The sequence below is a fragment of the Cygnus olor genome, chromosome 1 (genome assembly GCF_009769625.2).
Source record: "Cygnus olor isolate bCygOlo1 chromosome 1, bCygOlo1.pri.v2, whole genome shotgun sequence".
Lineage (NCBI taxonomy): Eukaryota > Metazoa > Chordata > Aves > Anseriformes > Anatidae > Cygnus > Cygnus olor.
In genome coordinates this window covers 45,497,213-45,524,114 of record NC_049169.1, presented here as the reverse complement: position 1 = coordinate 45,524,114, position 26,902 = coordinate 45,497,213, and the positions used below count along the sequence as shown (strand labels likewise).

The window sequence follows — 26,902 nt, the reverse complement described above, 5'->3', positions numbered from 1 at the left end:
CCATCATTAGCAGGTGCAGTTTGTTATTTAATGTTTAAGCACTGTCTGATTGCATCCCCAAATCATGGATGGAGACATCAAAATGACACAAACTATTCCTGCAAAAAGGGTAACAGGCTGAAATACAAGCCCACCACAAGCATTACGAGTAAAGTGCTTCCAGCTATTTAATTTAAACATAACGCTGTTCATTTCATCCAAGTTCAGTCAGAACAAGTTATAAGCAGACTAGTCTCCCAAAGATTTATTGTGAGTTAATTATCTAGTGCAAATAGGAAGTGGAGTCTCTTTTCAGCAGTGTTCTACAGAAAAATGTGTAGGTATGAATAAACAGATGTTTTTTCCAGAGAGTGCTCTGTACCAAAAAACATTGTCACTGAACAGTGGAGGTGTTTCCAGCTACCTGGGCCTCTGAGGGAAATGATTTTAACTTTCAGATACTATGTCCACTGAATAGCACAGTGACAATCTTGAATAGAAATTTAAGGAGTTTCATAGAAGTCTGGATGGAGAGAGTCTGAACTCAAATTTCAGTGAACAGTTTTTAAAAAATTACCTTTTTGAATGATTGAGGGAGCCCTGAAATATATATGTTTTGAGAAGACAAACTCCTTAACAGGACTGTGTAAAGCTAGTAGACTAAGAAGTTGGATAACTGTTGCTGAAAATTTGTTTTACATTTGAAAAAAACCTATAGCTTTTGCATGAAGTGCAGAGGTAATATAAAAAATATGTTGGTAACTGAAAAAGGATATAAAGGCCTTTGAGATACTTCTTTTCCTTCAGAAATGCTGAGTAGGCTTTTTTGTCAAAGAGTTTCTTGTCATCAATCTTTAAAAATCAGGATGTCAAAAACCTTTTGAAGGACACCAGGCTCAAGGGAAAAAACAGGCAGGAGATAGATTAAAAAACACAGTACATGTTTCATATGAGATGTCCCCTATATGTCAAAAGTCACCTTTCCCTTTACAGTAATTGCTCTTAAACGGCAATTATTTTTGAGATGTTATTTGCATGCCAGTGGCATCAGGACCAAGTTTAATCCACAAGGCTGCAATCACTTAATGCACAGTGAGAGTTTTTATTGCCCAAAGGTGACATGACTGGCTTGCTGCAACTCTCCCTGACCGTGCTGTCTTAATGAGCAGAAATCTAGAGCTGTCTGTAGGGAGCAGAAAGACAGAGTATATGGAAATGCCAGGAGTGTGTTTCAGGTTCTCATATTGTGTTGGTGATTTTGGCATTGAGCTTGTTTTGAAAAGATGGCATTGCATCTACTGCATTATGTTTCTGAACAAATAGTGATAATTTCAAATATCTGTAGTACCCTCATGGTTAGGGATTGTTTGGGTCTTCCCCTGCAGCACGAAGTGGTGTAGGTCTGCACCACTTGCAAGCAGTCCCAGGAGGGCAGCATGATTCTGGAGAGGAAATTCCCTTCCTCACTGTCTCTTGGCACAGGGGCTCCAAGTCCTCTTATCGGCCACTTTCTTTCTTTGGTATGCCAGGTTAGCTCAGTCATGGAGTGAGTGGAGTACTGGTGCTGTGCGCCTTGGATTAACTGTATTTAAATTGCAGTAGCAGCCTCAAAAACAGAGCTAGTCAAATGACCTCAGTGCTCAGACTTTATTGACAAAGATGTTTCAGTTTATGGCTGTCTGGACCCAAATTAAAACCAACATTATTCACTGTGTATATATGTATTCGTTTCTTGCTGTTTCAGACTGGTAATGAAGTGATGTTGTAAATTCAGTTTAATAAAGCTGAGGAAATAATGTTTCTGAGATAGCTCATTGACTGAAACCTCTGTCCTAATTAGTCATGTCCCTCTGTTTAAAGTCCTATCTAATTTACAAAACTCTCTTCTGTGTACAGACAACTTGTATTTATACATGAAAGCTTTTGAAAGAATCTATGAAAGTGCCTTGTAGGTGGAACAATTTAGAAACCCATTTCTTTCCTCTTGAAGAGTTTCATGGTGCAGTACTTACTACTTTTCTTAGGTGTAGCTTGTTGTTTCTGTTAATAGACTCAAGTAGATATTTCCTTTTATAAGAAATAAGATTGATTCTCCTTTCTGAAGTCTCCATTGTCAAGCACTAATATAAGACCTTTGAGGTTACTTTTGTAACAACCATCTCTTTAATCTGTTTAAAATTCAAAACTATTCAAAAAGAAGAAAACCTCCACACTGAAAATGAATGAAGACAGAAGAAAACAATAGAGACATGTAAATTTGGAATTTCAAAAATATAACTCCATCTTGTAATATGCAAAATTACCATTATTTTTAATGACTGTTAGATTTGGGGAAATTTTCTCTTTGTTTTCTGTGTTGTTTTTTTTGATGGTAGTGGTGTGGGTGGTTTTTTTTTTGTTTGTTTGTTGTTGTTTTGTTTGTTTTTGTTTGTTTGTGGTTTTTGTTTTTTTTTTTACCTTCTTTCAGATTGGTTTATAAATATCATATTTTGAAAAAATGCCATTATATGCTGGTTATAAGGGTTCAATAATGAAGGATTTTCACATACTTTTATACATAAGAAGTAGAAGTATATAGTTTTCCTACATCTTTCTGTGTTTCTGAAGTGACATACCTACCATTGAATATAAACCTTTTCATTATGTAGAAAATGTAAGGGTTTGAATTTAGGTTTTAAAATTAAATTGGTTGGAAAATTATCTTTCATAATGAGCTGTTACAACCCATTCATCTGATTTTAGTGTATTCTTTTCACATTTTTAGTTTAATTGGCTTAGTTTCAGAAGGAAAAATGTTTTTGAAAGCAGTATATCAGCTAGTTTATTTGCTTGACTGGTAGTGACCGGCAGTTCCTAAATTCTAATGAATATATTGTGACTTTCATCTCTTTTCTTATTATTTGTGCATGTGTGAGAGAGGAAAATTACATGAAGTCTTTTTAATCAGTCTAATACTACCTTTTTTTATTCAGGCCATTCCCTTTAAAATATCGATTTAAATGAGACACTTAAGACATTCTTATGATTCCAATAATTGTTCACATCTGATTTTCTCAATTACCAAACATCAATAAAATACGTTACTGTAATGCATTTTTTTATTTATTTAAAATAGAAGCTGTCCACATTTAGGAGAAAGCTATGCAGGCATGTTTACATGCATCACTTTTTCTGATCTGTTGTAATGCAGGCATATGAAACTGTTTTGAAACAGACCTTAATTTGATGGCCTTATGGGGATTTAGCAGCTCTAGAGTTATTCTACTGTTCTACAGATTAGGCTTGTAAATCCCTTCACCAAGTAACCCGAAGAATGCTCCAGTTAAGGACCCTGCACGCTATTTTGACCAGGGAGTGAAAAGCAGAAGGAAGTTTTTTCTCCCTTTGTTGCAATCCTGTTTGTTGAAAAGAAATGTATAAAGTTTCCTTAGAGTCTGGTGGAATCACTTGGAAGATGCTTTATTTGCTCATAATACTGAACACTTGTCAGCCAGCTCTGTGGCAAAAAGTTCCCTCTCTAATGATTTTTCTTAGGATCATTTTCTTCACCAGCTCTGTTTCTTTAAAATTGTGATTTTTTCCTCCTCCCAGGGTATGCACATCTACCTCTTCTGACTAGGTGAGCAGTGAATCGTGTCTCTCAAGTTTGTTTGCATATCACAAAGCACTCATGCCTAGTCCAGAAGACTGGCTCTTTCCCTGCCCTTTCATAGAATTATAGGATAATTGGGTTTGGAAAAGACCTCAGGAGGTGTGTAGTCCAACCTCCTGCTTATTTTGCTCATTTTTTCCTTTTTTTTTTTCTCATTTGTTTTTATATATATCTATTCCAAAGAGGATCCCAAATACTTTTTACATTTGTCTTAAGTGGAAGGCAGCTATTGACCCAGTTTTAGTATATGTTAGCCTAACTTCCAGAAATTCCCAAAACCATACACTTCTTTTTATATGTTCTTCTCCACTTAGGAACTTGTCTTTCCATTCCTAAACTTCTGTGCCTATGCCCTTCACAAATTAATAATCAGATCTGTGACCACACTTCCTGGGTAATATGGAGAAGCTCAAGCACTCTTACTGCCATAGAAGAGCTGGCTGGAAGTTGTTTTTTTTGTTGTTGTTGTTTGTCTGTATATGTAGCTCAATGCAGAATACAACCTGGCCCATCATGTTCTTGATTTTGTACTATGAGTGCCACTGCTATTGGAAACTGTGGCTTTCTGAGACAGCACTGGGATAAACAAATGTCCTGAAACAGCAATTGTCTGGATGGAAGCTTGTACTCTACTCTATATAGAGTACCTAGGGTCAATAACCCAGTGCAAGTTTATGGATTTTGTCATTAGTTTCAGAAATTCATAGGAGAGTGAATTAGAGCCACCCATGAAGGTGGAGTTATAGAAACTAGCGTATCTACACTATTGCAGAAGTTGCGGTGGATGATGAGGAAGGAGGGTAATGGGGACCCAGTGAAAATAAGGTACAGAGACCCAAAAGAGGAAGAAAAAAAATCTTCTTGACTGTGGCTGTTTGCAAAATAGATATCTGGCTGGGAAGTAACAGGTCCTTCTGGGCAGCAATTCATTTCAATCTAGGATGGAAGGCTAAAATAGAACAAGTGAATTGTACCTTGAAGGTGCCTGTTCCTCTCCAGTGCAGATTTCTAAACATAGTTGCCTTGAATCACACCTGTGATGTCTGCTCTTCGGGACTAAGCCTTCAGGCAACTTCTCAGGATTAGTGGGTTTAGAGCCATGATAGAACCACAGTTTTGATGCAAATATATCAGCTTGCCAGTGTCCAGCAGGGGAAACTGGGTCAGATATATGGCACACAACATAGCTTTAAACTGCTAAAGATACACATTTTTGTTCTTCTTGTCCCCAGGTGATATCTACAGCTTTACATGAGTAGATCTATGGATTGTAGGGTCACCCCCACACTGGCAGAGTGTAAAACAAACAGCAAACAGAATTGTCAGACAACTGTAACATTCAATTCTACACCCATCCCCCCAAACTATGCTTCTACAGATTTTCCAGTCTTTGACATCTCCTATTCTATGCTTTTTTGACTGTGAACTGATGAGTGCTTTCTATGTCAATTTACATTTAAATATTGGACTTTTTTTGTCCATGCTGCAAAAGGAAACAGAATCCATGTGTGTTTCTAATGCATTACACCAGCCAAAAGGCACAAAGTGAAAATGATATGGGGAAGATGAACATTTTGGAGTTTTGGAGTAGAGGGGGAAAAAGATAATGGTTATTAAGCATTAAGAAGCTAGTGTCAAGATATGGAGGTATATCTTCATTAAATCAAGGCAGACAAGTAAGAAAAGACATCTTCTCACTGTATAGCTCCCATATAAAAAATCTGAGTATAAAATACATTTAGAAATACTGCACAAGCCCTTACCATCTTAAAACAAATCTTATATATATATGAAGTATGACATAACTGAAGATAGTGAAGGAGAGAGGGAATGAAAGTCCATTTCCAAATCTACTGTTTGCAAGATGGCCCTCAAAGCACTTACAGAACATCTATTCAGGGTCTACACATCACTACTGTGGGGAAGAAAGTGTCATTCCCATTTCAGTGCTGAAGAAAAACTGCACAGAGAAAACATCCACTTGCCCAAGAAATCACTAGCAAAACCAGAGATGAAACATACATAACCATAACACTGCACATCACTGGATATGTAATATCACAGCATTAAAACTCAGGAGTGATGCCCCAGGCTGGGATTGCATTCTTCTTCTGGGCATGAGCTAAAGAAGTTGATGTTTCTTTACAGCAATACACTATAATGTGATGCAGGTAGGACAGCCCCACTGTAAAGACAAATCTGTTAGTAGTAAAATCAGGGCGCAACCAGTTTTAGCTGAGAAAAAAAAAAATGTGAAAACTTTTTTGAATTTTTAAAATTAGGTGTTTGATAGTTTGATACCATGATAGTTGATTAGAAAGATTTAGATTTGTGAAAGAGAAAATGGGGGGAAAAAGACAACGGAATGTTTAAAAGTGCTTATATAATCCAGAAACACATGAAAACATGCTATTTCATGTGGACTATGACTTTTGAAGTTAAATCAAATTGAAGTTTTTCATGTGTTTAACTACACATTTTTTAAAATTGTGTTCAATTTTCTTCATTTTCATATAATTTGTTCAGTTCTGTGTTGAAATAAAATGCAGTTCTCTTAAATGTCATCACAGCTGATCACTGAAATGTTCCTGTAGGACTAACTATGTATACCTAGCAAAAATCTTTATTTACTGATTTTGTTCTAAATTTATTTCATAGATTACCTGTAAGGATATTTTCCATCAGATACTGTTTAATATAAAAGAAAACCAAATTTTCTAAAGCCCTGACTAGAACCCTGATGCAGAAAAGAACTGACAGCAGCCTTTGTAGTCAGGTTCACTGCACTGCCATTTTACTTCCTGTGACTACAGGAAAGTACAATTAGATAAGTAGTCTGAGGTACAGTGCCAGACCCACAGTTTGGTACAGATCTCATCGGAGTATACTTGGAAGTGAATGAACTACTTGCACATCCATCTCTCATTCCATGTTCAGAGATTGTCACATTCACATCCTAAAAACTTGCAGTGGAAGCATGAATATGTTTCAGATTTTCTTGAATACTTACAATTTGTATTTTCTAAAAAGTGCATATACACCTCTCTGAAGGCTGGAAAAAACATTCTCACTAACTGTCCATAAAGCCCTAGAGCACTGTCAACAAGCTATATCCAAACAATATCCAAAAGCACTGATCCGTTACATTGTGTTACTCTTGAGGTCCCAGCCTCTCGTAAATTGAATTGTTCTCAGTCAAGTGTATGTCTTTAACAACGGGAAGATATGCTTCTAATGACCTTAACCTCTTAATTTTGATCTTGAAGCTTATAAAATGATATCTTTCTAATGCCCTTAACCTCTTAATTTTGATCTTGATGCCTACAGAACCTGGAGATCTCAGAAATTCATTTTGATTGTAAGTAAAATAATACTATATTCCACAGAAAGTACTGCAGACAAATAATGTTCAAAAATTAGATTTTAGAATGGTGAAAGCAAAACAATGGGGTGGATGGCTGACAGTTTTAATTTCTCCAGAGTCAAGAGTTCTCTTTACTTCTGCCTTCTTTCCAGGACATATTATGTTAACAGCCCCATGGGAGCATGATATAGGATTTTTTCCCCACATTTAACACTCACAAGCACCGTATGATCCTTCCAGCCCCACATCCCAACTCTTGGAAATCCCAGACTGGTACTAGATGGGACATGTGGACCCATTTTAGTTGCATCTGTTGCCTTTGGGAAGGTGCTATGCCTTGGTCTTTTCAGATTCACCTGAGGTTACTATAAATACCAAATAATAATAATAATAATAATAATAATAATAATAATAATAATAATAATAATAATAATGTGCAAACACATCCTACTTTAGCAAAGGATTAGGTACTGGAACTTAAGCAGAAAATATGGCAAACAATACTTTTAGCTCATACTTAACACTTAAAGGTCTTCCTGCTTGAGCCATTGTTTCAGCCACACCGGGGGAACTAAGGAATTCTTTTTGTCCTGCTTCTCCCACTCTGGGTCTCCCAGTACTGGCTTGTCCTGTGGAGCACTTTGAGTTTGCTTCTTAGCCCTGCCTTTTTCTCAAGGCTGAACCTCTCATCCTCTTTCAAACATTCCCACATTTCTTCTACATCCTGTTCCTGGTAGGAATGTCAGGGATTTATACTAAATATACCAGTGATGTCTCAGTCCCCAGCACTGCTCTTTATTGTTCTGACTCCATTTACAAAATTCTTTGTTTCCCTTGCCAATGGAAACCCTACTTTTTTAACTCAGCCCTAACAACACTTCAGGGCTTCACAGCTTTTTGGCACAGCTAAATCCAAGAGGTAGTTGTGCTGAGCATAGAACCTCCCTTTCAGATCTGTGGCTTTGAAAAGGAAATTTAACCATTATTTGCTCTCTGAATTGCCTTTTCTTTTTTTTCCTAGTACTTGGTTCATGCTATGTTCATGTTTCCTAGTGTATTATTTCTTATGATGACATACTCTGTTTCATTGACCTTGTATTATCACATCTTCCAGGGCAGAATGAAGATGAACAATGCCAAATAAGAGAGGTTTGATTTTATAATGTTTTAAAAACTACTTGATCCTCTAGCAAATTGCAGTAGAGGAGACTGGAGGGCTCCCACAGCTCCAAGGGCAGGACAGTGACACACTGCCAAGAGTTTGTCTAACCTTTGCCTTAATGTCAGAAGACTTCCCTTACAAATCACTCTAATGTTTCAGCACTGTTCAGCCTGATTTTTTTTTTTGCTGTATCTGACCTAAATCTTATTTGCTACAATTTAATCCTGTTATTTCTTGCCTCATTCAGAAGGTGGAGAGCAGTTCATTCCCTTCCTAGTCACAACTACTTGTTACATATTTTATAAATAAAAATAAATAAATAAATAAATAAACAAACATACTGTTATGTGCTTAGCATTTTCTTCTGTATTTTGAATCATCCCAGTTCTTTACATTTTTTCCTCTAGGTCAAGTTTCCCAAAATTCGTGATCATTCTTATTGTTCTTCTCTAATCCTTCTTTAATTAGTCCATATCTTGGTAGTTTGTGAAATTTTACATAAGTTCATTTAACACAATTTTCCTCCAGCTCAAAAAAAAAAAAAAAAATAATAATTTATTACACTCTGGAGGTTGTAATTATGTAATTAGAAGAGGTCTGATGTTGGAACTGCCTCCTTCGTGCATCTGTTAGAGTTAATGGTGCAGTCAGAGAGTGATCGGCAGGAGAAGTAGCCTGTGGTGGTGTGAGGGAACCTGGTGAGAGAAAAGTGACACAGACTGATGAGGAGGAGACAAGCAAGACAGAGAGATGGGATTCTGCAAGAGGAAACAAATATATCAGTGGAAACATTTGTCAGGTGTCGTGTGTGTAAGACAGAAAGGTGGGAGAGGAGCTGCTTTAAAATGTTACACTGCAGAAATCACTTTTGTTTGTTTTTTTCATTATTATTTTACTTTTCTTTGAAAAGCAATATGGCAATTGTGGAAAGTAGGGCAAGGAGATTATTTTAGGAAAGAAATTCATCAGTTTTATTACTGAGATGATAACAATTCGGTCGTACACCTTTCAGTAACTACTAGCAAGAACAGAGAAAGGTATGTGACATACAATTTTAATACCATTTCTTTCTTAACAAACTCACTACTATATTGTCATGTGTGAAAGATATCATGCCTGAGGGTATAGGTGTTTCTACAGCAGAAGTATAGTGTCTCTATAAAGTTGAATCAAAAATGGTTCAAAATACAACATTTCTACACTGCATTTCTTGGACATACTAAAATTTCTGTATTTTAAATATGTGGAAGGACAGCCTGCAGTGTATTAACAATTATAATTCCTTAAGTGGTGATATATTGAGAAAGTTTTCTGTAGTTTGGATAATTTCTTCCCATTGTCTACTACTGTAGCACTAATGGAATTTTCCCCCATTTTTAAAATATATTTTCCAATATTCATTAGGCCCAGCTTTTGGTTTTAAACAAATTCCTTTCAACAAAATGATTGAATTATAAGTTACAGGGCCCTTGGTGTATGAGTCATATTGACTCTTTTCAGAGATCTAATCTAATGGAATTGTAATTTTCCAGTCAGGAAATCTTTCCTATAGAAGAAGAAGTCTAATTATATTGCATTTACAAAGTGTATAGAAAGACTGGGATTAGTAATTGAAGTGGGATTTTATCTTAGTTTCCTTTTCAATTTGCATTTTTACACTTCCCCATACAAAAGAATAAAACAGATTGCTGTAAGTATACCAAATCTATTAGTTTTAGAGGTATGATAGGTGGTAATTTCAATTCTACTCCAAAGTTCTACTCTGAATAAAAGTATCCAAATAGTACTACAGAGATAAAAAGCACTTTGATGTCTTCTGTTCCACCTTTGGACTGTGATTTCTCTGCTGCAGCCCTTAGTGACACAGCCCCGCTACGTAAAGTGGGCAAAATAAAAGATTCTAGAAAACTTTACACATAGTGTTAATTCTCCCAATAGATAAAAAAGATCTCAATAGATAACAAAGATATTTGCACTTTCCTAATCTGAACAGTCTGCCTTTTGCTAGCTGAAGACTTCTTAAACAGAATGAATATTTCTTCATCTGTAGAAAAAGATTATACTGTCTGTTAAGCAAAGATATTTTTATAGTGGTTTTGATGGAGCAAGAGAATTTGGAGGGGGGATTCTTTGCCAGCGTATGTATTACTTGAAGACTTAGTTTCACTGTGTTATAAGGATCTTAAATTTCAGCATTATTCAGCAAACAATTTTAGGGTTAGTTTCATCACATTGAAACATATGCAAGCAGATCAAAACTGACATTACCTCATTTGATGATGATGTTGGCCTTCAAGCAAAAAAAAAAAAAAAAAAAAAAAAAAGACTTGTTTGTTTTCTACACCTCTTGCTATATCTTCATGTAAGAGCTCTGAACTAGGAGAGCAAATCATCCTTGTCCTCCATCCCATTTAGCCAAACCATTAAAATACTGGGCTCCATATGGTGCTGCTTTGCTTTTCTGTGTCATATGGGAGGTGTTTTCATCAAGCACCTTATGCCAACAGGTATATTATGAATGGCAATAATTGTTTAGAACTGGAGCTACTGTTTAGGTGTCTGCCTTGTCAGTACCTTGTGCCATGAAGGGATGTTGCCTTATTATGACAAATTAGAACAGAGGAAAACCATAATTTGTCCTTATCACATATTTACCCTGTTTCATTCAAAGTACATCTAGCAAATGAAGGGATTTGTACAGAAATGCACAAAGGATCCAGTATTCTCCCTTCTAGGTTTAAAGATCCTATTACATATTTCAATTTCATCTTCTGTCTCCAGTTAAGTTCTAATTATGCTGTGTTTGCTTAAGAAACTTTTATTTTTCTTCTGTTTCCAGTGTATGCATTTTTAACATCAGATGATTTAATTAAATATGGAAGCCAAACTACTATGAACCTAGAGGAGCAGAGACAGGTGAAAAATCATGTAGACTATCAATTATTAGGAACTTCCTCTCTGCACTAGACTGTAAAATTTCTTTTTCATGATCAACATGAAACTGTGATGTGGTGAAGCCAGAACATTAGGATGGATTAGCCTTTAATTCTTGTTGTTTTATATGTATTTTTATTTTTTTGGTAGGAAGTCTTGCACAGTCTGAGCATGGTTTGGGACTTGGAAAAAAAGGTAAATCTACCTAAGTGCAGTAATCTGAATTGGGAGCTGAACAGCAGTAATCAAGCCTATTCTCACCATCATATTTTGCTTTGGAAAGCACTTCCCTTTCATGTAGTAATGGTGTTGTATCTGGAGAGTCAGCGGTTCTGCGATATGCTTTTGCAAGTTTCCAAAACAACTTCCCTTGTAAAATTGTTGTTTACACCCTGTCATTGTATCAGATAACTTGAGTACCTTTAGTAAGACTACAGAGTGCAGTTGCTCAGAAATTCACTATAGCCATCTCATTAAAGGATATTCTAACTATTTGCATAATGGCAGAGAGGAATGGGAAAGTGGCTCGCTCAGTGTCTGCCCACAAATGAGCCAGACAGAATAGTTTTGCATCATTGAGTTAAACAATGCAAAATGACTTATCAAAAGATGGTTCCTCAAACTCTTCCCAGTTCTAATAATACTAGCAGTAAGATAAAGCACAGAAAGCTGGGATGTAGGTTGGGGGAACAAGCATCTGAGCTGCCCAAACTCTCAGAGTTTACGGACAGCTATAACTGGTAATTATTCATGTTCTTCATGGGCATCATTCCCCTTCATTTAACTGGATCATATGTTTTGTTCGGTGCTTTTCCTTTGTCTGGCAGAATGGGGACCTGTGTTACGTCTGAGAAGGTACAGTCAGAGTGGTCTTCTGAGACTTTCCCTTTCTTGCAGATCAGAGGCAGGCAGCAGTCTCAGAGCACGTGTGCCCTGCACAACCAGGTGCATGCACTGACTCTGCTACTCCCTCGATGTGAGGAATATCATATCACATTGTGAGTGTGCAGCTGACCTGAGTAACTTGGGGCTACATTATGGCATGTGGTCTGCACTAAAGCCTCTCTCCTAACAGTGTAATCTGGACTAGGATCTTCCTCAGCTGTGGTCTTGCTAAGTTCACTGGCATCTCTCTTGAGAAAGAATTTTGCACTACACTGGCAAATACAAAGGTATACAGACTGCAATTGAGAACTACAGGGAAAGCATTGACACCAAAAAGACTTTGGTGTCCTGGTTGGCAGTCATATGAGTAATTCTTATCTTCCTTGAATGTGTGAACTAAGAGAGCCTGAAAAGGAAGTTGAAAAAACAAATGCTTTCATCTTGCTGGAGCATGAGCAGGTGCTCAGAACCTGTGCTGCTGCAAACACTTCTGCATCCATGTGGAAGGCCAGTAATGGTCCTTACACCCAGAGTGGCTGTGATGCCCAGAGAGGTTGTGAGGTGTCCACCCATGGAGATATTTAACCACAGTTGTGGTTGTGACTGTCCCTGCTTTGAGCAGGGTTTTGACTAGATGACCTCCAGAGGTCCCTTCCAACCTCATTTATTCTATGATTATGTGATAAGCATCTTGTTCAGTTCCTCTAGGTTATTTGTATGCAAAAGCTATAATAAGCCTGCCTGCACATTTTGTTTGACTGATTGTTAAGTTTGTGAAATTAACTGTTTGACAAAAAATAAATTGCCTTTTCTGTGTCAAAGCAATGTTTCTCCAACAAGCCTCTAAAAGAAAATATAAATATTTAATAGACAATTCATTAAATGTAAGCATTTTAAACTTCAAAAAATGATTAATGAGACATATCTATATTGTGAAAATATTGTTTTTTTATTTTACACTTGGGATAAATCACTGTGGAAGTGCCTGATAAAATGTAATTCAGTTTTACGATATATTTTTCGCAGCCCGTGGTGCTAAAAGTAAAATATTGTACTTAAGGGACCTTTCTTGGCCCGTAATACAATCAAAAGGTTTGATGATCTCAACTATCACTATATAAAATATTAACATTTTAAATCTAAAATTGCAATGTTTAACTGATCTCTCATGTAAAGAGTTAATATGAAATAACATGTACATAAGTAAAAATATATTCTTCTACTCAGACGTTTCACCTATTTGAATTTTTAAACCTGCAAATAATTAATTTCACATGTTTGTACTATCTTCCAGTCCAGAAGAATTAAAAGATGCATCCAATCAACTGTCAGATGAAATCCATGTGATTAGCTATTTTGTCACAGAAATCTTATCCACATATGTCAAACCTGTACTCAGTATTTACTAATGGGATTATCAAGAAATGTTTTATCGTTGCCTCACAGACAGTTCAACCTCTTCCATTAAGATGGTCATGCTGCAGGTATTTTTAATCCTTTCTCTAGGAAGTAGAGTCCAAGTCAGAATATTGTTTTCATGGTAGATTTACTACGTCTATGTTACGTTACTGGGACATTCACACTCTCCACTCTAAGTGAATGCAGATGACATTAGATAGGATTAAAGGCATCCTTTCTCACGCTGTTTCTTAACTCTAAGCAATTTGTATTTCTTTCTTGCAGACTCTAAGCTCATTGTTGCACAGTAAACTTGAGCAATGAGATAATATTTGCATTTTGCTTCTACTCAGGTAACCTACCCTGTTTTTTAAGTTCCCTCTCCACTCACACTTCTGTCTACATGAAAGGATATTTGCAAACATTTCCCCTTGTTACTAACTCTGTTCTGTTCCAGCAGTGAGATTCTGTCAGATGATGCCAGAAATTAAGCACTGTAACAATGACACCTGCTCTGAGCTGGATTAGATGACATTGCCTGAATGCTGGCAATAGCCAGCCACCTGCTTGCATTAATAACTCCAGTGAAGCTGAACCTCCGGAAGTATTTTGCTAAGTAAAAATAAAGCTTTACCCTATCATCAAATTTTCATATCAAAATCATATTAAATTGTAATCACTTACCTCTGTCTCCTTATACCAAGTCATTCTGTATTTTATACATGTTCTTTTATGTAAAAATTATATTATTAACAGCTTTCTATTGATTAGTTAGGGCTTCCTTTTTCTTTCTTTCTTTCTTTCTTTCTTTCTTTCTTTCTTTCTTTCTTTCTTTCTTTCTTTATCTAATTTTCATCCTTACTGCTTTGCCCTATGGTTTCTCGTAAGCCAAAAGCTTCTTAAAATCTTGGTTTAAATGTGAGCTGTATATTCCACTTTTCAAACAAGCCTGTGCTGTGATTGAAAGGATGTATTTGAAAGATATTGGCACTATTATTTACTACTTTCCTTTGAACATAGAAGTAAATGCATTTGAATATGTAATATTTTCCCTCAAACTGGACATATATTAATAATATGTAAGTACTTACCTAGGGGTAATGTATGCACTTTTGAAAAGTATTGGCAGAACATCACTGCTGCTTATCCAGTTCTACGGAATTACCTTTGTGAATTTACATTTACTTTGTTTTTGCAGAGGAAGAATGATTTAATCAGCTATAATTTGGTGGGGTTTGGTTTTTTTCCACCTAATTCACTTGACATGGCAAATCAATCTGTGCCATTAACATAACGGAGTAATTTTCCAAAAGTGGGACTTATGGAAGTTATTATTTAATACTCTGCACTGAGACATCATATGGAGCTTGATATAGAGAAGACTGTTATCAGGGGAAGGACATTGATTTTCTCTTATTTTCTGGATTTTCCTGCATGTTGTTCCTAACAAGAATAAGCTGTTTGCCAGTAATTATGGCACTATTCCCATTCTGGCTTTTTAAGTTGCCTTGTTGTGTCTTCCTAATGTAGGTAAGATTTAAGTCTGGTTGCTGGGTCTGTTACAAAATCTTTTCCTCTTCTTTTACTTTGATAACGAAGACTAAAATGTGGGAGGAGTCCCAATCTTTAGTATTTTGTTTCCTTAAATTATGTTAAGGAAAACACATTAATGGTAAATCCTGGTTTGATTGCCTTTCACATCTTTTCCCTGTTGATGTACATACATAAATTAGAGCATTGATATTTGCAGTTGTCTGCCTAGTAGCCTCAAGACAAATAAACAATTACGCTCACCCAAACGTGAGTCCTACAGTTGTTATTGTCATAAAATGACTTGACAATATTATTGATAATGAACAAAAATGTCTTTGTTGTTGGAGGAGAGTGTTGAAGAGTATATTTGACAAAGGACACTAATCTCCAGCCTTGATCCTGAGAAACAGCCTGCAAATACTGCAAAATGTGGGCTTTTCAAGAGATGTTCAATGTCAGCATAACTTTGCTTCCATTCAGACTAACAATGATAACTTCAGTGTCCTGGTTTCAGTTAGGACAGAGTTAATTTTCCTCCTAGTAGCTGGCAGGGTGCTATGTTTTGGATTAGGATGAGAAGAGCGCTGATAACATGCTGATGTTTTAATTGTTGTAGAGCAGTGCTTACACCAAGCCAAGGACTTTTCAGCTTCTCGCTCTGTCCTGCTAGCGAGCAGGCTAGGGATGCAGCAGGAGCTGGGAGGGGACAGACCCAGGACAGCTGACCCAAACTGGCCAAAGGGGTATTCCATACCATCTGACGTCATGCTGAACAATATATAGGGGTGGCTAGCCGGGGTGGAGGGGGGCCGGCTGCTCGGGGATAGGCTGGGCATCAGTCATCGGATGGTGAGCAATTGCATTGTGCATCACTTATTTCGTACACATTATTACTATTAATACTATTATTATTATTATTATTGTTATTATTTTTCCTGTCTTAATAAACTGTCTTTATCTCAACTCACAGACTTCACTTTCCCGTTTCTCTCCCCCATCCCGGAGAGGGAGGGGGGAGGGTGAGCGAACGGCTGTGTGGTGTTTGGCTGCCAGCCGGGCTAAACCACAACATTCAGAAAGAGAAGAGTCAGGTCAATAGTGAATATATATTTTTAAGTCTTGGACCTAGAATGCTTGTGGGAATACATGTGACTTTGATGGCCAGAACTTAAATTAAACAGCAGTTAACACCACTCTGTTTCTAGACATGAAAGCCTGTTTTCAGAAGAAGAAAAACCTGCCCTTTCTTTACAAATTTTCCTTGGCCTATCTGATGACTGTAACTCGCCAAAGATGTTTATACTTTTGGAGTTATGTAAATGGCCCCGACATTAGTCTCTTCCACTTCTCACATAGTGATACCCAAGAAATATGGTACTTACTTTTTAAGCACATCTGTGGTAGATTTGTTTTCTTTGGGAACACAGTATCTGTACAAACTTAGTGGTATAAGAGAAAGATAGTCTTGCTAGTCGGGCAAGTCTATTATACAGGGCCTATGGTATTACCTGTATTCTGAGATCAGCTGCAATGATAAAGTGCTAGAAGTGGTTTGTCAGTGAAGCTGGAAAGGTTGGGAATTAAGGAATATCTCTGATACTGAAGTATGGGCTACTAAAACATCTACTTGTGATTATTCAATACTGATACAGTATTTTCAGGAATTACATAATATGATTGTTTCAGATCAACTGAAAAAGGAAGTAGGCGAGCAGGAAGAAGAAGGAGGGAAAAATTACAGCTTGTGAAAAATAGTAGATGGATGAAACTGAGGACTGAAACTCATTATATATTGTACATCTGTAAGCCAGACTGTGGTGATTTTAATTCTATCGTGCAAGACATTCTATCATGTTTAGTAGTGGACTTGTCTGTACTAGGTTAAAGGTTGGACCAGATGATCTTAGAGATCTTTTCCAACCTGAATGATTCTATGATTCTATGTTTTGAAGATCAGGTTTCAATTAAACTAAATACGCCTTGCTAGTGTGTTTAACAAGAATTTTAAAAATACATTCCTGTAAGAAATTGTTTTATTAAGAATGCCTTCTTTGCACTGAATATTCTGAACCTTATCTTTGAGAGCAATTTGCTGTAAAATTTTAGAGTAGCAGAACTTAGTCTTGTTTTTGTGGTATCTACTTGCTAAAGTCTCATAGGCAAATTAAAGATAATTTGCAAAATGTACTTATAAAGGAAAACATCATTAAGGATCTGATTTGGAATCCATAGAAGTCAGTGGAAAGATTACAGCTGAATTCATTGTCTCTGATGCAACTCTCTTGAGGGCATTTTTTTGCTGTTCTATCATTTCTTGTTGAAATATTTTGCAGGAAGTTACCAATAGAACAGTAAGATATTTTTTCTGAAGTTTTTAATACCAGAAATTCACTTGTTCTACTATGCACTACGTCTATTTTTTTCTTGCAGCTTAATAATAATTTGGATACAAATATTTCTGTGTCCGTTTTTGAGGACTCAAAAAATTCTACTTGTTTTAAAAAGTTATCTCTGTAATGACTCTTTTGTTTTGTTTTGTTTTCCTGTTTCATTGTTGTCATTGGTTTGTTTTGTATTGGTCTGTTGTTTTTGTCTGTGCTGAGAAAAGTCATATATATGTATCTTAACTGCTGGAGTTTTAATTCCTGTCACCCTTCACAGACTAGTAATAATGTTCTGGCTACTTTAAGGATATGAACATGCTATGACAATTCCAATGATTTCTACATCTATCAGAGTAGTGGAGGGAAGAATCAAAAGACATCAAAAATACAAACGTCAACCTTCAACCCTTATAGTCACTGCAGCTTCCAAATAAGTGATACCAGATTTAAGAACCCCCAGTATGTTGTAATAGCTAAGAATTAATGTGAGAAATATTTAATATACTACAATATTATACTAGGATACTATTATACTTATTAGTATATACTATATATATTATATTATATTATATATATATATATATATTATATTATATATAATATAATATAATATACTTATATTATACTTATACTAGGATACTAGGATATCATCCCTAAAGCCTAACTAATCTCTAAACTAACAAATTTCTTGCCTAGTTTCTCAGTCCTCACACTTTCCTTTTCTTATAACCTGTACACCTTCACCCATTTCCTCGGTATTCCTTGAATTCAGCCAGTGGTAGTTGTCCCTGTTAATGCGATCCATTTAGTTGTTGCAAGCTGTATTAAGTGCAGATTTATGAGAATATCATTGATTTTCATTAGAATTTGAAAAATTCATCTTTCAGTATTAACGTTTGACTGTCAGTGTTCTCAATAAATACAGCTTCAGCTGACCCTGCTGTAGCTTTCTTGAAAAGTACTATTAAAAAAGTACTAGATATTCTGATGTGAATATCCTGCATAAAAATCTCTATACACTACATATAACCCATAGGAAAGAAGACAGTATCAGTGAATGTGTGTACAGGCCAGAAGGGAGTCACAGGGAAAACCAGAAGGAAACCAGAAGGAAAATAAATTGGCAAAATCCAGATAGAGCTCCATGTGCTTGAGGAAGAATCAGGAAATGGGAGGGGTGACACAAGACAAGAATAAATACTGACCACCGCCCGTGATTTCTCTCTTTCTTGCCTGAAAAAGTAAGCCGTGGTGGCTGTTTTCTTTTTCTTTTGCAGTCATCTCTAACAAACAGTGACATCATCTTTGTGAAGCTGCATGCCCCTTGGGAGGTCCTGGGCAAATACGCTGAACTAATGAATGTAAGAATGCCTTTCAGGTAGGTGTAGCTGTATTTTGTCTTCACACTTTACTGTAAAGCTAAAGTAAAAATAACTCCGAAATGCACATGGAAAGCTCGTCTGTAAGATACCACACATCCTTTGAAAGTATAAATGGAGTGCCATAGATACCATAGTCATTGTTCTTTCTTGTTAATGCCTGCAATTTCAGTAGAGTATTGGTTTGAAATTAAGGTGAGCTGTAGCAGTGCAGCTGTTTTCATGGGGTATTCTATCCTTAGGCCCTTTAACCCCTTCACTGCTGGAGCCCCCTGCATACTTGTGCGCTGCTGTTTTTTAAATGGACATTTCATTGAAATCAATGGGAGGTCAAGAAGATCCAGGTACGTAAGGCAGCACAGAAAGTGCATGTCTGTTGGACGTATCTGGTATGTTCAGCACCTGTAAATTTTCTGCTTGTATAATGCATAATTATGGAAATGCAGGTTATAAATAAGTATCACATCTAATAAGAGAACAATTCAGACTATAAGTGCTTTTGCCTGTGGAGAAAATAAAGAAATTGTATAAAATGTCACTGACAACCAAATTAATTTCACATAATCATTCAGATTATTTTTATCATTTATTTAATATTATTTGCATGTTGAGCTATGAAATTTTCTCTGTAAAATATCTATTTTACTCTGCTGGTTACCAGAACATTTAAAATAGCATAAAGATTTCCACTCGAACTGACCGAAACCCATGAACTGAGAGGTCTTGATTCTTCTTTCAATTAGCAGGGTTTATAGATGCATAACTCCATTGATTTTAATGGAATTACTCCTGAGCAAGAAAAGGATCAGACCCAGAATATGCAACTAGTGAGTTTGTGTCCTTTGCAGGATTTCTATTCCTGTTTTCTTCTTACTTAAGGATGACAAATGCCTCTGGTATGAGACAAGCTGTAGTATTACAGAACTTCCTAGGAAAAATGGATATGAATTAAGGACAAAATTGCAGGCTTATTTTCTATGTCTGTATGTTTAGTTTAGTTTTGTTTTGTTTTCATTTACACAGCAAATCTTCAATTGTTCTTATCTGGGCTTCTAGTGCTAGAGAAAAACATAAACACTATCACGGATCATTACAAAACATTCATATTCTTTTAAAAAAAGTGTTCTAGGCACAGAAAAGATGGACTGGGTCAAAAGTGTACCTCCTTTATATTCCCCGGCATTCCTTGAGATGAACCTGGCCCAGTAGAAGGATAAGGTCCTATGATTAAGAAGTACACCAGGAACTCAGATTTTAGTCACTGTGATCAGCTTGTTCTTTCCTGATCTGAAGTCCCTGCTTTGAGATCTAGTTCTCAGCAGATAGCAAATCAGGTGCCATACAGAAAGATGTGCTTCATGTCCACAGCTTCATTCTTTTCTTATCCACGGTGTTGCTAAGAGGATATTGTGGTGATTTTTTTTTTTTTTTTGTCTGACAGGCAGGCTCTTAATTTTTATTTTAAGGGCGACAATGTTGTTTACCATTTAAAAACAAGAATCAGCGTTTTTAAAAATGTTCACTATTCTAGACTGCCTGTTTCCAGACACCCTTGTCTGACCCTTGTTTTAAGGGTTGCTGATTGCTTACAGCTCCCAGTAAGTTTAGGTTGAAATTGTCCAAGGTCCACACATCACTGAATAAAAAACTTGCTGTTTCAAAGCAGGGGTCCCTAAGCGATGGATACCTCTGAATATTTGAAGCAAATCAGGAGTGGATGTCATCTTCAGTAACACTTATCTTTGACTCATCTCTGCTCCTGCTGAGTAGGGCAAGAGATACAGCACTATCTTATGGAGGATTTGACCAAAGGATGCTGACCAGCGTGAATTTCTCTTCAAATTTTCACTTCATCAGCACAATATGGGCACTAGTAACAACAATAATGTCAAAATATTGTGTGTTAAATCTAAGTTCTGAAAATTAACATGGAAACTAACCACTTTTTTTTCTATAGTTTATAGAGCATCGGGGTTGTCTTATTCTAGAATGCTCTCAACCATGATTGCTTCCAAGGCACCAGCAGCGTTACTACACTGTATTTAATATTCACAAATATTCAGAATGAAATGTGTGGCGTGGCCCTTCCTTTTCCAGAAATGATACAGTTCAGTGTTACATGATGGCACCTCTCAGAATACACCACCTTGATTTAGCAATAACCTCCAGTGGTTAGAGGAAAGTCAGAGGAAGATACTGACATTCAGGCAGGCACACGAATCTTGCTGTAAGGAGTATTAGTCCCAAAGCCACATCTAAAGCCCTCAGATTTTCTTACCTCTCATCACGATGTGATCTCTGCTGAAGGTGATGGGTCAAATCCTGACAGCTGTGGTGCTATAGGCACATAAGAAGAGAGCAAGAGCAGCAGAGCGGGACAGGAGGTGGACAGCCCATTCTGGATCTACACAGAATGGCTTGGGGCCACTCCACCTGCCCTGGGTGATGTGAGCCCTACAGGGCCCATCGGAAAGCCAGCCAAGAGAATGTGGTCAGCATGCATCTGCTTGTGCACCCTTGTCTGCTCACTGGCTCCCCACAGGCACTCCCACACAGCTTATTGCACTGACAACAAAAATCAGCAATGCCTGTTTGAGGGGCAGAGGGGGCGGCTGTGTCCTAGGGTGGGTGCTGAGTACATACTAATTTGTTTGTGTAGCCTATATTCTGTTTCTGGGGATGTTTCCAGCAGCAAACACTGGTCCTGGTTGTCACTACATGTGTTATTGGCATATTGCAACATCAGGCACTACTTCCCTGGCTTTTCTAAATGATTTCCCTTGCATTTTATCAAATGCAGTTTTAGTAATTCACTAGTGGATATGAGATGCATAGAGGATAATTTATCCATATTAGTATTGGTCCTATAAAATTCCTGCAACTGTTTATGGATGTCTTGGAAATAGAAACATCTTTGGGTCCCTGTCTTTCACACATGACAAGTAGCAGAAAAAGAGAAGACAGTACGAAAACGATGACCTTCTTGCAATTCAAGTGCCACCAGAGTCTGTGTGGCTTTCCTGTGACAGTTCTGTTAATCTCTCTTTTAGTCTCTTCCTCCACCTCTTACAGGCTTCTGTCTTCAATCTCCTTTCCTTCCTTGCTAGTTCATACTGTAACTGACGATGGGTTTTCTTCTCGACTGGCTTCATTTTTGCTGTTCTTCCAGGAGAAAAATCTATTACCTGCACCGCCGATACAAGTTCATGAATAGGTGAGTACAGTTCTTATGTTAGTTCAGCTTATGTTAATTTGAACCTGATAACTAAAATAATTGTGAAGGTCAAGCTGGAAGTAAAAGGTTATTAGCTGCATTTGTAGGAAGGTTGGAGGGAGTGATCACACACTAGGACATATGCAAAAACAAATACAGCAGTTATATTTTTAAGGCATTTGCTATGTGAAATTCATTTTACCAGTGTTGCCTTTTTTAGGAATAAGGATATGTTTTCCAGCTGATGGAGTCTTTTTTTTTAAGGAAGAATAAGTGAGTTAGTGCAAACACTATCTTTTCACATAGCTCATTAGGGAGTTTCTAAGGGTTAAAATACCACAGGTACTGCTTTTTTTGCATTTCCATACACCTTGCCTACTTCTTACAGTGATGGCATTATTTATTTATTGCTTCCTCTGTGGGGATGCTTAGTACTTTGTTGGTAGATAGGAAGGTAATGAACCAAATTCATCTCTGGTGTGAGCTTGAGAGATGAGTACTTTTGAAGAATCTTTGAAGTTCTTTCACTCAATTATTAAATATCTTAAGGTTGGGTTTGATGTGGTTTGTGCCTGACTTTATGGAATAAAAAACTTCCAGTGCCACAGTTTGCATTTTCGATATCTCAGACAATTAAATGAAAATGTCTCCAAAAAGACTAAAATATATACAAAAGCTTTGCAAAGACCAGCTCATACATTGGCATTTAATGCCACAGTGCTGTTGATGCAGTTTTCAAAAGGCTCTAATGTTCGATTTACTGTCTCACTCTTAAGTCAGTGGAAAAACTCCCCTGAACTTCTGAGAGAGAAGAATTAGATTTGAAAAATCTGCGTATTGGAGTAAACAGCTGTATCACTCTGCAGATAATATCACTAAATGAACATCCATGGGAAAATAAATGATGTATTATCACTCTGCCAGTGTAAAAAAGCATATACCATAATGTGAGATCAGTGTTGGTACTCTCAAGTCACCAGCATAGTGTGATGGGATTTAATATATGAAATGCTTTTTAATATGCTCATGCAGCAAACACCAAATGGGCTCTTTATGAGAGCTAAGAAACACATGCTGTTCTTCTGAAGTTTGTCAATGTTCCCCCACTTGCCATCCCCACCTCACGATGAATACATAGCACCTGTCAATTTCAGAGTTTGTCGTGATTTTAGTTAAGACATGGCTGCTTTCACTACAGCAATAGATTAAAAGGAAGGAGTAGGTAAAGATTTTAACATTTATATGTGGCATATGAAATTTTGCCTTACGTTCATTTTCTCGTGAATCAGCATATGATTTGAAGTCAGAAATAGTGCAATCTTCTTCTGTGGGTTTGTGTTTTTTCTTGCTCCTGAGTGATGACAACACTTGACTAAATTCAATTTTTATGTTCAGGTCTATGAATAGCTACTTGAGGCAGAAAATCTATAACTGAATAGTTCAAGTGGGAAAAAAGGAAAACATATTCAGCTCTATTTTCATTTATGTAAAATTCAGATTTACAACTTCAATAAAACTGCCTATTTCCTCTACCCTTAGTTCAGTGAAGAACAGAAGCAAGTGAAGCTTTGATCCATTTTTTTGCGCTAAGCTAAAATTAAATTGGCGTTTAGGCAAAATTTATTTTAAAGAGGACTTTTGTTACAGGGCAAAGTCCAGAGCAAATCTCTTGCAACTTGTCAGTCACACTTGAATTTTCTTTCTGAAAAATTCTAGTGATCCTAAAGTTTTAAATAACAAAACTCCCCTAGTATAGTCTAGAGGAAAGGATGGGTATCAGGTGCATACACAGTATCTAGAACTGTACCTGGGCTGTGGTTAAAAAATAGACTAAGACGATATCTAGCACTACAATATGCATAAAGCTCTTTCAAAGTTGAGCGAAAAATAAAATCAATCTCAATTCAAAGAAATTGTTTTTATTTTCCCAATTTCCTCTTTCTTTTGGAGAAAAATTAAAAATAGAAATAAAAATAAAATAAAAAAGAAAAAGAAAAAGAAAAATATTCTATCTCTACCCTACTTTCTAGCAAGTAAAGTGTTTCTTTGAAATTATTTGAGAAACCCTTTGTGTGATTTAAGTAAAATACCTGTTTTCACAAAGAGGATACTGAGTAAAGGCTAGACCTGGAGAGCAGAGGCCAGGTCAGGACTGAAATGGAACAGACATGTCTTTGAGACACCATGTGAATTAAGACAGTGCATTTTGGGCATGTGAGGCTAACAAGTATTTTAAAATAGAATTTAGGTAGGAAATGTTTCCACTCTCCTCATTCATTCTGGCTGACTACAGTGCCTCCTCACTCCATGCGCTATACTGCTCTTGTGTAGGTTGTTCTGCTTTCCAAACACCATCCCCCTATACAGCTGAGTATATTAGCACCTGGTGCTTCTCTGTAAGGGAAAGTGAGGCCTGGATTAGCCTTGAAGAAACAATTAAGCACAATATGTTTTTTAAACTGTGCCTCTTTTCTTAAGAGAGCGGCTCGGGTAGAATGCAAAGCCTGCACTGCTTGCTCATGGCACTGTTGAAGTGGCCTGGATGCATTTTAAGTTTGGTCATTTTTCTTTTCCAAGGAAAAAAATACATTTTTTTTCCTAGGGATGGCTTTGCTGTACTCTAGGATGCAAGCTTTGCAGAAAAGCCTTGCAACCTTTCCAGACCTGGTTGCCAGCAGGGAAGGAGCATGCTCCCTTAGCGTGCCAAGTAGTCTGAACCTTGCAAGTGGCAAACCAGTCAAATTCTGGGTATGCTCGATGAGAAGCTGACATGAATAATGTAGTTTTCTCAAGTGGGGAAAGCACTCTGTGCATGCCTGCATGTACTGTGATAAACCTGCAGTATGCATATCTCAAATGTGCACATTGACTTGCAGGGTGAATGGGAAAGGATTGCAGATTAGCAAGGGTGTTAATAGCTTAGAGAATTCAAACAATTTTAGTCAACAAATAAGCATGGACCGGGATATTTAGAAATTCCCTGATTCCTCTTCCCTTTTCCACACCCAGGGTCACTAAGCCTGCTGAACATATTGTTATGCAGGGCTTGTAACCTTTACAGAGGAAGAACTGAAGGCCAAGAAAGAGGGAATTCCCCAGGAGATAACTTACTTTTCCCTTGTCATTCTTATCAGTCTCCACACAGACTGGCTCAAGGCTGGCAGTCTTGAAAGGACAAGTGGAGACTTATAATAGGTCTGACCCTTTGCAGTGCTGGGATCTGACAACGTCTCACCTGCATTCAGGCACACACACTTGCAAGCTACCTCCACCTGCACTCTGAACTGCTGGGTTGGTGTGAACAACGCCCATTAAGAGTTTTTATTAAATTTTGTATAAGCCTTATGTCATGCTTACATACACATTGCCATTCTTCTGAACAGTCCCAATGGTAAGTTGGAGTGCCTGCTCCCATGCTATTCACAGACAGGGAATACACAAATGGTACCAAAACAGGTAGAGCTCATGTGGTTACAATTTTGAATGCCCATATTTAAAAATTAGCATTAGCTTTCCTATCGAAGATAACCTGAGCGGAGAAGGTTGAATATTAAAGGAAATATATGTATTTTAACTGGAACTATATCATAATTTCATGTCACTGTCCCACACATTCAGTTGCGTGTATATGAATTACCCTCCTTCAAAGTGACTGCGCAGGACTTACAGCGTTTTTTGGAGTCAAGGAAGAACGTGCATGTCCATAATTTGTTGTCTGATTTTTGGAGGCAGAGATCACTGGTTAGTAACTGAAGGTGTGAGGGAGGGTAGGTTTCATTTTGACAGACCCATCTCATCTTTGTTATGTTTTTTCATTATAATGTTTTAGTTTGGATGTGAATTTGTTTTAGATTATCTTCTCCTGTCAGCTCTAATTCTTCCCTTTACAGTAATTTCAGTGCGCATCTTGGCACAAGTGCCCTTGTGATTAAATCAACACTTTCTCCAACTTAATCTTAGTTTGCTTTCACCTTCTAAATGTAAGGATCTTTGCAGCTGTCACCTATTAATCTATACACTGAGTATTTTGTTTTTGTGGAGGCAGTAGTATTGCAAGACACAGTTAAACCAAATGAACAAAGTATCCTATTTTGTATACCGTCAGCTGCAAGGTACAAATCTGTAGAGAGCAGAAGAAGGATGCAGTTTGCTGGGGTTTAGGTTCCAAAGCTCTCTGTCACAATCTGGGTTATTCTAAGGTTTATACGTCCAAAGTCTACTGTGTAGTTAAGCCTGAAATTTAAAGTAACTGAAAAGCTGAGAATAAAGGTTTAGAGAGTAGCCAAGAGCTTAATGAGTATGGATTTTTAGGAGTGTGTAACATTGGCATTGCTTTTCTGTTGAGACAAAATAAGATGTTTCTCCACTAAAAGCTTGTTATTAATAATCAAGTTCAGCATGTATAATTCAGTCTGCCTCAAAAATGTCAGACATTGCTTCTTATGTAGTTGTAAATATTAAGTGGTCCAGTTTGCCAACAGATGTTCTTTGTAAGAGTTCTGCAGTGTAATGAAAAAGTAAGATATATCTCATTCACTGTCTCAAATGCTCACACTTTTCATGTTCTGCAGGATCGAGAAACAAATAAGCAGGTTTCGAGGATGGTTACCTAGAAAGCCAATGAAACTGGATAAGGAGACACTGCCGGATCTGGAGGAGAATGACTGCTATACTGCACCATTCAGCCAACAAAGGATCCATCAGTGAGTACTTTATTATATCATAGCATCATAACTTTATTACAAAATTAATTTTTTTCCTTCTGGATTCACCTTGGAAAAAATCAATTTCTTAGTTCACGTCTTAAAGACTAGTTAGTGTCTTCAGATTAGTTCTTTGTCACACAAAGGGAGAGAGTCTTGAGAGAGCATAAAGTCTGCCTACATTTCTAGTAATTAAAGGTCCAGCTCAAAGCTAAAAGAAATCAATGGAAAAGTTCCTTTTGATTCACTGGAATTTCAGTTATATACTTAAAGTAGTCAACTGGCTAATTCTCTCTTGGGTCAGAACTACAGTTT

At 37.0% G+C, this 26,902-nt stretch overlaps 1 protein-coding gene across 6 annotated transcripts in view; it reads left to right on the top strand.

The window, feature by feature from the left end:
• Window positions 1-26,902, top strand: part of ANO4 (anoctamin 4) — a 191,522-nt gene that overhangs the window by 101,086 nt on the left and 63,534 nt on the right. For 4 of the 6 annotated variants that reach the window (XM_040556216.1, XM_040556239.1, XM_040556231.1 and 1 more), the window contains 4 exons: window positions 18,569-18,669; window positions 18,913-19,014; window positions 21,840-21,884; window positions 26,456-26,587. In XM_040556216.1, the coding sequence (XP_040412150.1) occupies window positions 18,569-18,669; window positions 18,913-19,014; window positions 21,840-21,884; window positions 26,456-26,587 (380 nt within the window). Of the gene's footprint in view, window positions 1-18,568; window positions 18,670-18,912; window positions 19,015-21,777; window positions 21,885-26,455; window positions 26,588-26,902 lie in introns of those variants that run through there. The other 2 variants (XM_040556220.1, XM_040556245.1) reach the window with 2 other exon arrangements.